We start from the raw sequence: 16479 nt of genomic DNA, 5'->3' as shown, positions 1-16479 counted from the left end.
CTCACCCGTGGGGCTAAACCCAAGGCTGGCAGATGAGACAAAGCAGTTCTCAGAGTAAGTTGCTACAGGCTCAGTCCTAGTGGAAATACACGAATGCTTTCTGAGCTTATTTTCTAGTCTAGGCTTTAATTAACAACAAAAATTGTAAGAACATTTATTAAGTCACAATGATGCCTTTACAGTAGAGATAAATTCTTTAAGATTTAGGATTATTAAAAAAAAAAAGAAATTTAGGATTATTAGCACTAATAGGAGGAGGTGGGTGGTCTACAGAGCCTTTTATTATTTTGTTGGTCCCCAGACCCAACAGTTAGTTGCAAATGAGCTGCAAGGCAAAAAACGGAGACTCCAGAGTTTCTGGCATCCACCACCAACCATGCGCTATCCAGCCCTGAAATATTTTTAAGGGGGGCGGGGGAAGGCTTAGGGCAAGGGGTATATTAGTTAGTAGTAAGGTCAAATTAAACCTGGAATGGGCAAGAGCAGCCAAGACTTCAGAAATTCTCTACCTTGCTACTGTCAAGGCCCCCTCCAAGAGGCTGGACTGCGTAACACCTGAGGGGAGTGCTAGCCCTTCCCAGGGAGTCGGGTACCTTCTCTGCCTGCACACCCCAGCTCTCGCACTGCTGATGCTCGCCCTCAGCAGGCCAGCCGAGGGTGGCTTAGCTACAAAACCCGACTGTGCTGCTGGCTTCAAAAGCTGTCAGTGACTGTGGGGATGAAATGGGAACACTGGCTTCCATCGGGGTAGTCAACAAAAAGTCAGACCTAGGTGTCCGAGAGAATGTGGGTTCTAACGCCAGCTCTGCTAATGACTTATCTGTACAGTTTTGGGCAAACCACTTTCCCCTATAGCACCTAGTAGAAGAAAACAAAAATTTTAACCAATACAATTTTAGCTACAGTACCGTAAGCATCTAGAGAAGAAATAGTTAAAATTTTATAACTCTTGTAGAAGGTACTAAAGCTGAAAAGTCCCTACCATTCAGGCAACAAATATTTACTGAGCCTTGCTTGGGAATTCCCTGACAGTCCAGTGGTTAGGACTCAGCGCTTTCACTGCTGGGAGCCCGGGTTCAATCCCTGGTCAGAGAACAAAGATCCCATCCCACAAGCTGTGCAGCGTGGACAAAAAAAAAAAAAAAAAAAAGAGAGAGAGAGACCTTAACAGGTTTCTAAGTTACATGAGTCCAAGACCCTAACTAGAGTCCCCCGAATAGGATGAGAGGTCTCTGAAAAGGACAGCAGGAAAATAAGCTGAGGAAACGAAGCAGCCACTGGTCCATTTGTCTCCACCAATATACACACCTTAAGACGGCAGGAGAGGCGGGCAAAAGAGAGGTTTCCATAGGTACCTCCAAGGCTCAGGTAATAAAGTGAAGGATGTGGTGTTTTGCACTGTGGCTCTTCCCAGGGCTCTGCCTCTCTCCATAGTCTAGGAGTCAGCCTTGACGCACACAAGCAAGGAAAATGGAAGCCAGTCATTCTGAGGCTGCCATTTATGCTAAGGAAGATCTCCTCCCACCAGGGAATGAAAGAAAGAGGCCACACCATCCATCTTGTGGGCAATTCCTAGCCCATACACAAGGCGAAGACTCAGCACTATTATCCAGGGAGTTACCAGGATGCTATTAATCCACAAAAGTAATTCAATAAGAGGAAAATTAGCCATCCTAGAAACTGGGTAACTTTACAACCAACAACACTGCTGAGTTAGCTGAGGGGTTGTAGTAGTCAACACAATGAATGAGCAGTTTCCAGATAAAGTTAAGAAGCAAGGTGGGGCAAGAGCAAGGGTACTCTCTGGTGAACTGGGGTTATATTCTGGAAGGACTAAACAAATAAAGGGAGCTATGGCTGAGTGGGGAACCCCATGAACTTGGCTGAGATAAAGGAGACATGGAATGATAGGAGGAGGAAGTAGTCCCAAGAGAAAAAGGAGGTTCTACAGCCAGAATTGTGCTCAGTAGTGACCAGGGGGCCAGGGTACCCACCAAGTAGGCGTCACAGCTGCCCTGGCAAGGACCATTTGAGGACTCAGAAGATCAAAAACAGGACATTTCCTAAGGGACCACAGGACAGGTTTTAGGGCATGGTTTTCCTCCAGATTCTACAAAATACAGGATAACAAAAAGCACAGCTATCCTTAGCAATCTAAACCAAAAGTTTTGGGATGAAGCCCTTATTATCTGAATTCTTGTGACTCTCCATCTTCCATTTTCCCAGCAAGTGGAACTAAATTCTACAGATTCAGGTAACACCAGGTCCCTTGTCAGCTGAACTCTATCTAAAATCCAGACACTGAATAGACTTGGACAGCAAAGGATATGTGTAGTTTCCCTTCTCCACTCATTCTCCCCAGAGCCTCGGCCTTCTCTTCACCTAGCCCTTAACACTGACCCCTGAGTTCCCCAACCCTGTCCTCTTCTAACTCACTCTCACCCATGGCCCCTTTTAATTACGAGTCATCAGAAAGATGCCAACGGCAGAAGAGATAAAGAAAAAAAAGGGAAGTAAGGAAGACTGTAGATTTTAGATAGGGGAGTGAGATGGAAATCCTACAGACAGAGAGAGAGAAATAGAGACAGAGGAAGCAAGGGAGCTGGAGCAAGGGGGAGGGGAAGAAGATGGCACTGCGGAAAAAAGAGCGCCACAAAATTAATTTGAGAAAGGGAACAGTAGAGGAGACGTTGGTGGAATAACAATCAGGCAGTAGAGGGCTAGAGAAAGGGGGAGGGCGCCAGGGGAGGGGAGGACCGGTGCTGGGGAGGACCCTACATGCAGAGCAACAGCAGCACCACCTATGGGCATGGCAGAGGGTTACAGACAGCAACAAAAGAGGCCCCCGCCTGGGCACGGGAGCCTGGGGTGCAGGTGGGGAGGGAGAAGTCATGGCTTCTGCCCTTCAAGCCTCTCAGTAACACAACATGCGGGCTAGAAGACTAAATTCTATATGGCTCTCCTGGGAAGACAGTGATTTAACAAGGTAAGGGAGGGGGACAGAGAACTCCTGGCTTTTTCCATTCCAAGGGGGTTTCCCTCTCAGAATTCAGGTAGTAGAAAAGAGAAGGGTAAGGAAGGGGAGGAATGCCAGGTACTGAAAGGCATGCGTGCGCCTGCTTCTTCTTTCATTAGCTGGAGGAAGGATTTTCTCTTTATTTCCAAGTGATTTCCTTTCCCCACGGGATGCTGGAGTATAGCTCCCTCCCTGGGGCAATGGATGCCCCTCACTCAGCTGCTTCCTCCCAGCATTGCCTTGAAATTCCCAACCATCATTAGAAACCCCCAGGGAGCCACCAAGCTCTGAGAAGGAAAGGGAAGGGTCCCCCCCAACAAACAGACCTGGGGGGTGGGCGTGGGGGGTAGGGTGGGAAGGAGAGAGAATGCAAAAGCTCTGCAGATGGAGGGGAGAGAGAAATGTGATCAGTGGTATTTGTTGTGCTTCCTGGGAGGAAGGATCCTTCACATTTTTAATAATAATAAATACATGAAGACAGATTTGCCAGCATTGCTCTGGCTCCTTGGGAAGTGTGGGGGAGGGGAGCCAATGCAGCTCAGCACAGACCAATATCTCCCTGGCCCCTTCCCCCATTAGATAGGCTCAGTATTGCAGCAGCCTACCCCTCCCCCTCTAACTGCAGTCCTCCCCATCAGAGCCCACCCTTTCCGTGGTCCCTTCATACAGCCCTGCCCCTCCCTCCTCCACCTCTCTCCCCCTCTCTACTCCCCCAACCCTAGACTCTATCCTTTCAGCACAAGTCCTCATTTAACACAGTCTCACTCCAGCTCTCAGAAGCCCTAGTACCCACCTAGGTCTCGCCCAATCTGAGGCCCCGCTCTTTCCTGCCAGTGCCCTTCACAGCTGACATACAACACCTCCACAGAAGTAACCCAGCACAGCTCAGCATTTCCCAGATCCCACCAAAAGGGACTGCTTTTCCCCCACTTTTATTTCAATGTGACCTCCTTTCTCACAACCTTAAATATAACGGCCATTAAATGTGCTTGTACTCAGGGGGTGTCAGGGCCTCGGGACTAGGTGACTACTGCCACCTATTGACCCAAATTTGTTTGAGACAGACCTTTAATACACTTCTTACACAGCGACGCTCTGTTATTTCAAAAGCATCAATAGCTTAAACATGCAAAGGCATGGCTCTTGGGGCTTCTCTGAGACCCTCTGAACAATGAGATCAAAGAAATACAAAAGCAAGACTGGGCAGAGAGCCAGATCAATGATGCCTTTCTCCATGCAGAGGCAGAAAAAGAGGCCAAGCCCAAGGAATGAAAAAGCAACTTTCAGTCTCCTCAAGGGTCTGAAGGCAAAGAAGAGCGGGGGACAGACAGAGTTCTTCTCATGGGCTGTTAAAAACCTCGTGCATCACAATATGAATGATGTTACCAATAGAGCAGAAGACAGTATTTCATTCATATGACTCTGTCAAATTAGCCAAATCCTTGGATAAGTCTCAACATGAATCAGAGGTTTACACACCTAATAGATCCCAGGGAGGATGGGGATACTCAGGACTGCTGCTGACTCACACTCAATCCATACCAATCAGAAATGGAGATGGAACAGATAAACTGCGCTATGCGTAAGGGCAGGTCTACACCAGGCAGCTCTATGGATTGGTTTAGCTCTGTACCTTCCACCAACCCAAGGCAAGGAACAAGATGAGAAAGCTTGAACTCTCCATGGTGCTGAAAATGGACATAATTGAGTCATCCTTCCCTCATAAACATGTTTTTCTAATACAGTAGCCATGAAGACTGCTGTGAACTCCTGACAGACAGTTGCCCAAGCCTTCATAAAATCATAACAAAACAAAGCTTCAGAGACAAAAAAGGCCTTGATCAAACCCTCTTCCCACCCCTTCAGATGACAATACTAAGGCTTATCAGTACTGGAGAAAAGATTTTCTCTTTATTTCCAAGTGATTTCCTTTCCCCACTGGATGCTGGAGTACAGCTCCCTCCCTGGGGCAATGGATGCCCCTTACTCAGCTGCTTCCTCGCAACTCCCAACCATCATTAGAAACCCCCAGGGAGCCACCAAGCTCTGAGAAGGAAAGGGAAGGGTTCCCCCACCAGTCAAACAGACCTGGGGGGTGGGGGGATGGGGTAGAAAGAATGACAGAGAGAATGCAAAAGCTCTGCAGATGGAGGGGAGAGAGAAATGTGATCAGTGGTATTTGTCGTACTTCCAGGGAGGAAGGATCCTTCACATTTTTAATAATGACAGATTAAATAAATTAAAACAGGGCTTCCCTGGTGGCGCAGTGGTTAAGAATCCACCTGCTAATGCAGGGGACACGGGTTCGAGCCCTAGTCCGGGAAGATCCCACATGCCACAGAGCAACTAAGCCTGTGCGCCACAACTACTGAGCCTGCCCTCTAGAGCCCGTGAGCCACAACTACTGAAGCCCAGGTGCCTAGAGCCAGTGCTCCACAAGAAGAGAAGCCACCGCAATGAGAAGCCCACCCACCACAAGCAAGAGTAGCCCCGGCTCACCACAACTAGAGAAAGCCCGCGCACAGCAATGAAGACCCAACACAGCCATAAATAAATAAATATAATTAATTAATTAATTAAAACAGGTAATAATAAATCCTAAGACTCTCCTTACCGTCACATGATAAAACTGAACAAGTGCCCATGAGCACTAATGATATACATTACTTAGTGAACGTTGGAAGTGATCTGCCGTTAGCACTGCACTGATGAAATCTGACATTCATGTGGTCTGAACAACCAGAGAACTAAATCTGAGTAGGAATAAGAGAAAGAATAGCAAACGACAGCCATAAAGAAACCCTGAAATCTTCTCAGTTGCCCTGCCCTACTACTGTAAAAGTGAGTTTTAAACTACATTCTATGGAGTTCTAAAGGTTCCTAGGAGCTCCTCAGAAATCCTGGGGAAAGTGGGCCATGCGAACTTGAAGCTCCAGGACCCCTCATCCTCGCTTCAACCACAGTAACCTAGCCTTTGCCTGTTTTACAGGTTGAGAATCCACGCAAAACTTTGTCAACAGTGGACTCTCTAAACATTGTTTGATGACTCTGGTGCAAATATTCTCAAGATTACTCATTTTTTATTGGAAACCTCTTTCAAATATTGCCTGTCATCTAGAAGGCCAGGGATAACAAGATTTCCTAAGATTAAAGACTGGATTCAATTAATATAAGGTCCACAAAGGCAGGGATTTTTGTCTGTTCAGTTCACTCCTATAATACAAAAAGGCCAGAATAGTGTCTGGAACTTGTGGTTTCTTTGAAGGCAAGGGCTTGAACAGAAATGGTGCAGTAAAGAGGGGAGAGCTACAGGTCATAAACTACCTACCAATACATTTTTAAAGGGAAAAAAAAGGAAAAACAAAATCCTGAAGACGTTCATGAACCCCAGGACACTTGGCAGTCCTCCATCCTCTGTGTTCCCCAAGCACTGGTTCTCTAACTCATGAGTCGTGTAACCCTGGGCAAATAAATAACCTAAGTTTCTCAGTTTCCTCATTAGTAAAATAGAGATAACATATATTTTGCAAGGATTAAGTATAAAGCACTTAGCTCAGGATGTAACACAAAGTTCTTTTTTTAAAAAAGAGCATCTCCTTTTCCTTGGCAGTTCCCACAATCCAAAAATCCTTAATAAATTAGATGCAAATGCAATAGCTAGTCCTAAAAAGAGAATGTAGTAGTCCTAACCTCTTGTCCAGTTAGTTCAGCCAGAAAGGAAAAAGAATCTCTAAATATGTTCTTGAGGCTCTTTGCTTAGATTCACTCAAGGAGATGGAAGTATGAGGGCTCTGGGCACATCAGGGTCACTCAGATCTGCCAGGGACTAAGTCAGAGGCCCCAGGAGTAAGCGCATCTTGGTTACCATCCATGAGAAACAGCTCTAGGCTCTCTAGTTTGGAGGAAATCTCAGAGACTCAGTCTAATACATTTATTTTTCAGCTGAGGAAAATTAAAGGCCAGAGATGTCACATGATTTGCCCAGGATCACAGAGTTAACAGAAGACAGTACTGGGTTGTCTCTCTTAACTACTTTCTACCAAGCTACAGCTGACTGAAAACAGACCCCCCACCCCAACTGGGCAGACCAGTATAAGTCCAAATTCATAGGACTTATAATCAACTAGGTTTTACTGATGTAATGATCCAAATTATATCCCTCTCCATGACACATCATTAACTCCAATGAATTACTTCTAGACTCAACTCTCTTCCCGTCCCTCTTTCCACCTTCTACATTATCCAAGGCCAGAGGGATCTCTCACTAACAGAAGTCATTCTCTGAACAGAATACAAGATCTCAGATATGTAACTCCCACCAGTCTCCTGACTTGGGCTGATATGACTGAGGGGTTTTCATTCTCTTGGTCTTCAGGAATTTTCTGTCTGCCTGCTTGTTGGCATTCTTTCACAAGCTCTTTGTAAAAGGGCTGGCGTTTGCTCACTGGTAAACTGAAGACTTTGTTGAAAGAGGGTCAAAGAGGCTGAAAAACACAAGACTATACTGATTCTTCACACTCCTCTCATTCACTCTTCTGTTCTCTCCAGATAAACTCTAACTCTCAATAACTGACCTAAGATCAGCCCTACGTCCATGCTATTGAAAGAAAGGAAAAACTTTCAGAGAAGTGGAGACAAGAATAACTCTTGGTAATGAGAAAAGGTTCTATCTAGCTTTTGATTATAGTCAAGCACCAAAGGAGGTTTCCTAAGCCACTAATGCCACCTGGTGGCCAGCAAGATACATTAATAAATCTTAAAATCCATATATTTCAGATGATCTGTATTATAATTATAACAAATCACACAGGAACTTGGGGCAACGTGGGGTTGAAAGAGTGGATTATACTACTCTAATCTCTCAATATTTTTTGATTAAATAACCAATTTTTAGTTTCTGGTGAAAATGTATTATCAAAGAAAACCATATAAAGCCAAACTTTCTTATTCCCCCCAAAACCTCATCCTTCCCTTTTCCATCACCCTCTCACCAAAAATACCCCATACCCAGTGATTCCAGTCATATAATACATGTGCAAAAGGGGCTTCAATTCGTAAGTAAAATCAATTTTATTAATAAAGATCTTTCCACATGTCCAGAGCAAATAATTAATGAATTCCAAGGAAAAAACCTACATACAGTGAAATTAGAAGTATCCCAGGATGACAAAAAATAAATTAAATATGTACACCCATAATCACCGCCGCCTCCGAAAACCTGAAAGGAAGGGAAACCAAGAATGAGGCAAAGGACAGTTGGGAAAAGCCAAAGGGACAGAAAAAAAGGACATCTAGAGAGAAGGGCTCGATAGGAGTGGGTTCCCTCAGCAATACTCTCTATATCCTCCCAGGACAAAAGACTAGAAGCAGGATAGAAACTGAAATGGGATAATGGTTCCTTCAAGTGACACTTTCATAGTTTACTTAAGGAAACCTGAACAGGGACTGTGGGGCCTTCAGAAATAGAATCCAGAAATCTCTTTTGTGAATGGTGCTGATTTTCATCTTGGGAAAGAAAAAAATAAATGCCCACCTCTAAAGAGATTAACACCCAGTATGGAAGAGATACTATAAAGGTTGGTAAAACCTAGGATGGCAAATCCGGAGCTGGCATCCCAATTCGTAAACCCCATCCTGCACTTGATCACCCAAGTCCTAGTCATTCACTAACCTTTTTTCTTCTGACCTTTCTTAGGTATCTTCTTCCGCTTCTTAGTAGAATTCTGATCCTGGAGACACATGGAGAAGGGAAGGAATGGCAGTGAGCTTCCAAGTTTAGTGTCCCTTCCCAAGTTCCTCACGGTAATAAGCCCACATACATTTAGCTGAAAGCATGAAGGTCACCTCCCATCACTGTATCACTTCCTCACCTCATCAAGATGAGGGGTTCCTCCTGTCAAAGCACTGATGTCACTGAAGTGCGTGAGGGAATGAATTTGTGAGCTCATGACATTTGCTCGTTTTCGCCGTCCTTTCTCCCGCTTACTGACACTTAAACGCACCATCATGCTCTCCTCATAGTTAATCCTGCCAGAGAAACAGAGACACCACTTGCAGCATGCTCAGACCATAGAGGCAGAAAGTTGCAGCCAAGAACCTGGGCCCAGGTGTTTACTCACTCCACGTTCAGACAGTTCTCAAGAAATTTCATAGCAAGTCACTATAGTGTTTAGTGAGGTGATACTGTGTGCTCAACACTCAATGCTCAATACTCAATGAAATGTTCTTTGCACTAGAACTTCCCTCCTCCCCAGAGATGAACTCACAGCCCATCCACAGGAATACTTAAACTATATCAGGAAATTCTTTATATTCCAGTTCCATAAACAGGATCCTCTACATGAACCTTCTCACTCAAACCTACCAACTGCAGAGATGGACACCTGGGCAAAGTTGATGAGTCTGTGTTCAACTTATAACTGCTTTTCTGCTTTTCTTCCCTGAACTTATCTAGCACTCTCCATGCCATTATAAAAATGTGACTTTCTTGCTTTCTGCAGAAAATAAACAGCAGTGATAGTGAAACACAGAACTTTAAAATCCTACTAGGTGGAACTGCATATATTCTCCTCCATGTAGCACTTGCTCAGCCTGAACCCCTGGGGGAAAAAAAAGACATTTCCCCCGCTAGTTCCTATTCTGTACTTCAAACCGCTAACTCTTAGAAACCGTCACACCAAATTTTGCACTCCACCTTCTAGATAATGTGGGTTCTCTTGGAATTAGACTTAATCATCGTCATTCAAAGGACAGGTCTCTACAGCATAGAAAACAATTTCTAACTGCAAGGACTCGGACCTGTGCTGATCCTCCTGGCTCTGTCGAGTAACATGAGGATGCCGAGCATCACGGATTTCCTCCGGAGCATCTGAGTACTGCTCCTTTAGTTCACGAATGACAGAACTGCTCAATGCCCGTCTCTTGGCTCGTTCTAGGCGCTTCTTCTCCCGCTCAGCTTCCGTTTCATCTATGTGATAAAAATCAGCAAGGGTTATCCCAGAACAGAGAAGAGAAACACAATTCATGCTGAGGAAGCAGCCTCCACAGTTCATACCGTAATGCACTGGAACCAAGCGTGGTGGAACATATTTCTTAGCTGTCCCTTTTCCAGATTTCTTCCCTGAAGCCCCAGACTGGCCTTCCTCTGCTTCATCTTCCTCCTCATCCTCAGAGCTCAACTACAAAAGGAACATAATGTCCACAAACTTAGGAAGCGTTAGTCAAACAAGTGATAAGAAAATCCAAAGCTGAAGTACTCTGGGAAGGTGGGAATACAAACAAGAGGGAGAAAGGGGAATCTCACATTCAACATTCTAAGGCACAAGCTGGGAATCAACGGTAATAAGAGAATCCCAGGAGATCCAGGAGCATTACAAGGCTCATTCAGGCTTAGATTCCTGAGGAAAATCAGGATAATGCTACCTCTTACCTTGCTCATCATATTGCTGGGATGAGGCTTAAAACGGAGTGGGTCACTCTCACCTAAAATAAAAGACCCAAGAGATTTTACAAGATCTGGAACTTTGTGAACGGCCCACACATAACCTTACAGCTTCCCCCACTTACTGAGGCTGCCTGTCACTGCCGTCTTCACCAGTTTGTCAATTTGATACTTCAGTTTTTGGTCCAAAGGACGAAGCTTTTCCAAAACCTATAATGTGGTTAAATAGGATTACATGTCCTCCTCAAAATTAAGCATACACCAAAAGTCCCTATCTTAAGCTGCCAGATAAAGCACCTAAAATATGCACAAAGTACAGCAAATGAAGACAAAAATGCTTTTTTTCATTTGGTTTCCTCCCTTAAACATGAGAACACCCACTTAAATGAGAGCTATTGTGTCAGTCCTGGAGTTCAGGATATAGAAACGCAGAACTCTAAGATGACAAATGCCTCATACCGTGCGAATCTCCACCAGTCTCAAAACTGCAGGATGTCCCTGAAGAGACCCTCCTGAGGCTTTGTCCAGAATGAGATGGCTCAGATCCATAAGGTACATTAATAACAGCTGATCTTTCACTTCCAAAAGGCTGAGACCCTGAGTTGAATCAAACAGTAAGAGATGCAAATTCAGTTTTAACCACAGAATAAGGAGGAGAGTCTAGGGAGAACAGGATAATTTTTTCCAAGTTCAAATTTTTTTCCATGCAGTTCATATAAGGTATCTGGAGTAGTCTCAAGGAAGTGGCTGTACCTAAAATGGCCACAGAGAAAATTATGCTAACACAACAGAAGCACAGCTTAGAGAATTACTGTATGACAATAAGAGCAGGAAAATCAATAAAGTATCCCCCAAAATGACTAGAGCAAGGTTTCCCAAACTCAGAGCTATTGACATTTGGGGGACAGGTAATTCTTCGCTGTGGAGCGCTGTCTGGGCACTGAAGGATGTTCCACAGCATCCCTGGCCTCCACCCATTGATGCCATCCCCCAAGCTGTGACAATCAGAAATGTCTCCATACAGTAATGAATTTTAAATTAATTTAACCAAAACAATCACTGATTTTATCCCCATACAATGGAATTATATGATATAGGTAAAAACAATGACCTGTACATACTGACATGGACTTATCTATGTCGACACACTTTCTACACTGTATAGAAAGTGTGAATAATGTGGTTCCAGTTAAGGGGGGGGAGGTGAGAAGTATAGTACACACATTTTATATGTATAGAAAAATATCTGAAAATAACATAATTAGCAACTGCTACCCCTGAGGATCGAGATGAGGAAAAGCAAGAAATGGAGTGCTTGTACTGAAAAAGTGGTTTCCCATCAAGCATATATTACTTTTACAATCAACAAAATAAAAAATGTACCCCAGTGATTATCTCAGAATGGTGATTACACTGATTTTTAATTCTCTTCTTTGTGATTTTATGTATCTCCTAAACTTTCTAAAATTAAAAGTGTATTAGGGGCTTCCCTGGTGGCGCAGTGGTTAAGAATCCACCTGCTAATGCAGGGGACACAGGTTCGAGCCCTAGTCTGGGAAGATCCCACATGCCGTGGAGCAACTAAGCCCGTGCGCCACAACTACTGAGCCTGCACTCTAGAGCCCGCAAGCCACAACTACTGAAGCCCACGTGCCACAACTACTGAAGCCCATGTGCCACAACTACTGAAGCCTGCGCACCTAGAGCCTGTGCTCTGCAACGAGAAGCCACTGCAATGAAAAGCCCTTGCACCGCAATGAAGAGTAGCCCCCGCTCGCCGCAACTAGAGAAAGCCCGCACGAAGCAACAAAGACCCAATGCACCCAAAAAGTAAATTAAAAATTTTTTTTAAAAAAATGTATTATACTTACAGGCAGAAAATCATAAATTATAAGTGTATTCTTTTAAATAAAAAAAGTAACATGTGTAAGCAGACCTAAGCTATAGCTATTAAAAAAAAGTCACCGTGACTGCATAAAACGAAAATGAAAAAGTCCACAGCCCTCGGAAGACCTATTTCAGACAGATTAAATACTCTGCCTAGGATTACATAGTAATAGGAGTACATCTGGGATTCAAACTCAGCCTGACTCCAACACCCAAGCCCTAGGTATCTGTAAACCAACATGCTAAGCTCTTGAGATCAACACTAGCATGCTACAGGAGGATGAGCAAAGGATTTAAAGACAGACAAATTGAGTTCAAGTTTTGAATTAGGCATTTAGCAGTCAAATATTGGGTAAATCATGACCTCTGTCTCCTCATCTATAATATGTACAGTAATTCCTTCCCACCCCCAAAAGTAATTATGAGGCTCAAATGAGATATGAAAGTACTATGTAGCCTAAAAAGCACCTACTAGAAGTCTTTGATCCTGAAGGTTAATAAATATCTGTTCAGTGAATAAATATATAGTGATCTAAGATACACGTGCACAGCCCATCTCAAAAAGGCATTAAAATGGATCAAAGCATGATACCAGAATAAAGATAGCCAAGAATTTGAGAAATAGGCTCTTCTGACATGCTTGGGCATTGTCAAGTTCTAATGGGTTACAAGCGTATGAGAGAAAGACAAAATAAAAAGCGAAGATTAAAAAATGAGAAATAAGAAAAGAACGAAAATGAATGATGCGAAAGAAAAGGCAAAAAGAAGATACATTAAAAATTTGGGGGGCTTCCCTGGTGGCGCGGTGGTTAAGAATCCGCCTGCCAATGCAGAGGACACAGGTTCGAGCCCTGGTCTGGGAAGATCCCACATGCCGCGGAGCAACTAGCCCCGTGAGTCACAATTACTGAGCCTGCGCGTCTGGAGCCTGTGCTCCGCAATGGGAGAGGCCGCGATAGTGAGAGGCCCGCGCACCGCGATGAGGAGTGGCTCCCACTTGCCGCAATTAGAGAAAGCCCTCGCACAGAAACGAAGAACCAACACAGCCAAAAATAAATAAATAAAATAAAATTAAAAAAAAAAAAATACATGAACTCATTTGACTTTCTCAGAAGAAATATTGAAATTGGAAAAAAAAAAAAAAAAAAAATTTGGGGACTTCCCTGGTGGCTCAGTGGTTAAGAATCTGCCTGCCAATGCAGGGGGCACATGGGTTCGACCCCTCATCCAGGAAGATCCCACATGCCACGGAGCAACTAAGCCTGTGCACCACAACTACTAAGCCTGCATGCCACAACTACCGAAGCCCACGCGCTCTAGAGCCCGTGCTCGGCAACAAGAGAAGCCACCGCAGTGAGAAGCCCGTGCACTGCAATGAAGAGTAGCCCCCGCTTGCCCCAATTAGAGAAAGCCCGCACGCAACAATGAAGACCCAACGCAGCCAAAAATAAATTAAAAAATTAAAAAAAAATTCGTGTCTTTTAAAAACACAATCCGCTGTAAATCTCATGCTTAAAAATCCTTCAATGATTTTTATTAACCTACTATGATTTGCATATTTCTGTTGACCTATGGAATGTTTTGCTTAAATGATATCTTAGGACGAAAGCTCAATACATAAAACAGGTAACACCCAAGTTTTCCAGCTCAAGCAGGTATGAGGGATCCAGAGACCACTGTTTTTTTTAAATGATTTTTTGGAAGTGATCCATTTTTAAAGTTTTTATTGAATTTGTTACAATAAACTTGTTTTATGTTTTGGTTTTTTGGCTGCGAGGCACGTGGGACCTTAGCTCCCTGACCAGGGATTGAACACACACCCCGTGCATCAGAAGGCGAAGTCTTAACCACTGGACCGCCAGGGAAGTCCCCAGAGACCTCCTTCTATACTGCCCAACACTCAATGGTCCCTGAGAAGGTTCTATAAGACCTTAATTTGAAAACTACCATATTTAATTTTAAGATAGACATCATTTTTATATTTTAACATCTCTGAAGTCAGGATACATCTTTAAATCAATGGTATCTTAGCATTATGTCATAGATTAACAAGCAACATTGTATACTCAATGTAAGTCAGTGATATGTCGCCAATTAACAGCATTTTATATTAAATGAAATACAGTTGGCCTACAAGGCTCTTCACACAGAGTGACTACTTTTCTGTCCCCAACACACACACAAAATGTACACCCAAGCACACTACACGACTTACCTCCTTTCCCAGAATATCACCACGCTTTTAGGTCTTTGTGCCTTTGCACATGCTGTTTCTTTCTATCCCTCTGACTCCTATTTATTCCTCACAATCCTGTTACCCCTCTGAGATGCCCCCGCTAATTCCCTCTGCTCCGTGATATTTAATCTTGCTCCTCAGCTCGCACAGCCGCTCATCATGACTGCTACTGCTTATACCTATTGCTTTCACCTGCCTTCTCTACTAGACTTCAGCACAGAAACTGGATCTTATTCATCTTCAAAGCTCCAGCACTAAGCACATACAAGACACTCAAGAAGTCTACGATGGAAAGAATTGTTGAGAACATCAAGTCAAGGGGTGCTTACTCTTCAGTTATGTCCTACCTTCTCTGTAGGATAGGCTTTAGCTTGAACTTTTTTGGTCAGAGCTTGCACCTGTGCAGTGACAGCCATCACCTGAAATTAATCCAAATAAAACCACTGATTAGAATACATCAAGTTATCTCTGTGAGCTGTGAAGTGCAAAAGCTGAACAATGCCACCTAAAAATTATCTGAAACACTGCCTAAAGTACACCACTATCTTTTCAGTTCTGAGAAAGTATAGGAGAGGTGGTTTCTGATACTTCTTCAAAAGGTAGAAAAACCTTTCCACCTCTTCTTAAAGCTAAAGAGACCATCTTACCAAACCACGGGGAGGGGATGGAGGCTGGGACAGTGGTGATGGGGGCATTGTAGCTTTGTACCGGTTGAACTTGCAATGCATAGAACTATATAAACGTATATGAGCTAGGCACCCAAAGGGCAAATCGTGTCACCGTTTTCGGCATCGGTTTCCTTAGCTCTAAGAATAAAGAAAATTGATTCAGATGCTTTCTTTCTGGAGTTTTCTGTATTCCTTTGGACGCAGAAATCAATTACTCTGAATTGTAGCCTGAAAAGGTTTTCATTATATCATTTTGCTCTTACTGTTATCTGGTCATTCAAATATGTGCCCCCAAATCACCAAAGTTTAGAGGTGCGGCAAAGTCAAAGCCGATTCGTGACTAATCTATTCCGAAGGGGTGCCATTACTCACCTGCTCCTGGAGGTTTTTCAAAAGTGCTACGGCATTTGGCAGGTCTGACTCCAGCACCTCCTATGGAAGGGAGAGAAAAGAAAAAAACATTCTTTCCTCAGGATTATAAGACGGAACATATGAGGCGGAAAAGCCGCCTCTCTCCTTCAAACACCCCGGACTTCCTGCCTTCCCACTCCGGTGCACATGCAGCCTCGCCTCAGAGCCCGCCAGCCTCTCAGGTCACTGGAAAGGAGCGGTAACTCCAGCCATGTCTCCCTACTACTGCTTTTGCCCCGCTGTGCCAGGGAGGGCGCCTCCCTGGAGTTACTTCCATCACCACCCTTCCCTCGCCCCAATAATTTGCCTCGAGGCACTGAGGAGAAAACAAACGTCCACAATACCAAGCCGAAGAAGCAAACACACTACACTCACCGGCGTCGCCATCTTCACAAAGCCCGCCCCTTCCGGAACTGTACTTCCTGAGTGCTGACGTTGTCTTTATAGACGAGAGGCCGCCGCCGCTTGCAAACCTAAGCCAATAGGAATAAGGGCTCTCTCACTTCCGCCCCGAACAGGATGTACGAGAGGCGGGGCCGGGTCCAGCCAATGGAATAGAAGAACTGGTTAAATTCGTCAGACTTAGGAGGAGCTTTAACGACGTAAAGATGCTATTGGAAAGAAGCATGTTATTAGTAAATTGAGTAGAATGAGTGGAGCTAAGCCAGTAAAAACTCGGCAACTGATTGATTGACAGGTAGAAAGACCCAATGGAAAAAAGGAGTTAACTGAGCGAACTGAGAACGTATTGGCTCCTGGACGCCGCAGTACCCAGAATCTTTTTCAAGAGGCTTCTCTTGCATTGCCTGAACCCGCCGCT

The 16479-nt window shown here is 44.2% G+C and overlaps 1 protein-coding gene across 5 annotated transcripts in view; it reads right to left on the bottom strand.

The window, feature by feature from the left end:
* NGDN (neuroguidin) overlaps positions 1-16076 on the bottom strand; it is a 53318-nt gene extending 37242 nt beyond the window's left edge. For 2 of the 5 annotated variants that reach the window (XM_049706975.1, XM_033411604.2), the window contains exons 1-10: positions 16035-16061; positions 15621-15680; positions 14928-14999; positions 10917-11054; positions 10583-10667; positions 10446-10498; positions 10071-10194; positions 9815-9983; positions 8887-9043; positions 8688-8745 (exon numbers count right to left, since the gene is read on the bottom strand). In XM_049706975.1, coding sequence (XP_049562932.1) covers positions 8688-8745; positions 8887-9043; positions 9815-9983; positions 10071-10194; positions 10446-10498; positions 10583-10667; positions 10917-11054; positions 14928-14999; positions 15621-15680; positions 16035-16046 — 928 coding nt within the window. In that variant the 5' untranslated portion in view covers positions 16047-16061. Of the gene's footprint in view, positions 1-8062; positions 8235-8687; positions 8746-8886; positions 9044-9814; positions 9984-10070; positions 10195-10445; positions 10499-10582; positions 10668-10916; positions 11055-14909; positions 15000-15620; positions 15681-16034 lie in introns of those variants that run through there. The other 3 variants (XM_004283161.3, XM_033411603.2, XM_033411605.2) reach the window with 3 other exon arrangements.
* Positions 16077-16479: the final 403 nt, after the last annotated feature.

The sequence above is a fragment of the Orcinus orca genome, chromosome 2, assembly GCF_937001465.1.
Source record: "Orcinus orca chromosome 2, mOrcOrc1.1, whole genome shotgun sequence".
NCBI lineage: Eukaryota > Metazoa > Chordata > Mammalia > Artiodactyla > Delphinidae > Orcinus > Orcinus orca.
Note: the sequence above shows the minus strand (reverse complement) of the source record. Positions and strands in the feature narration are given on the sequence as shown.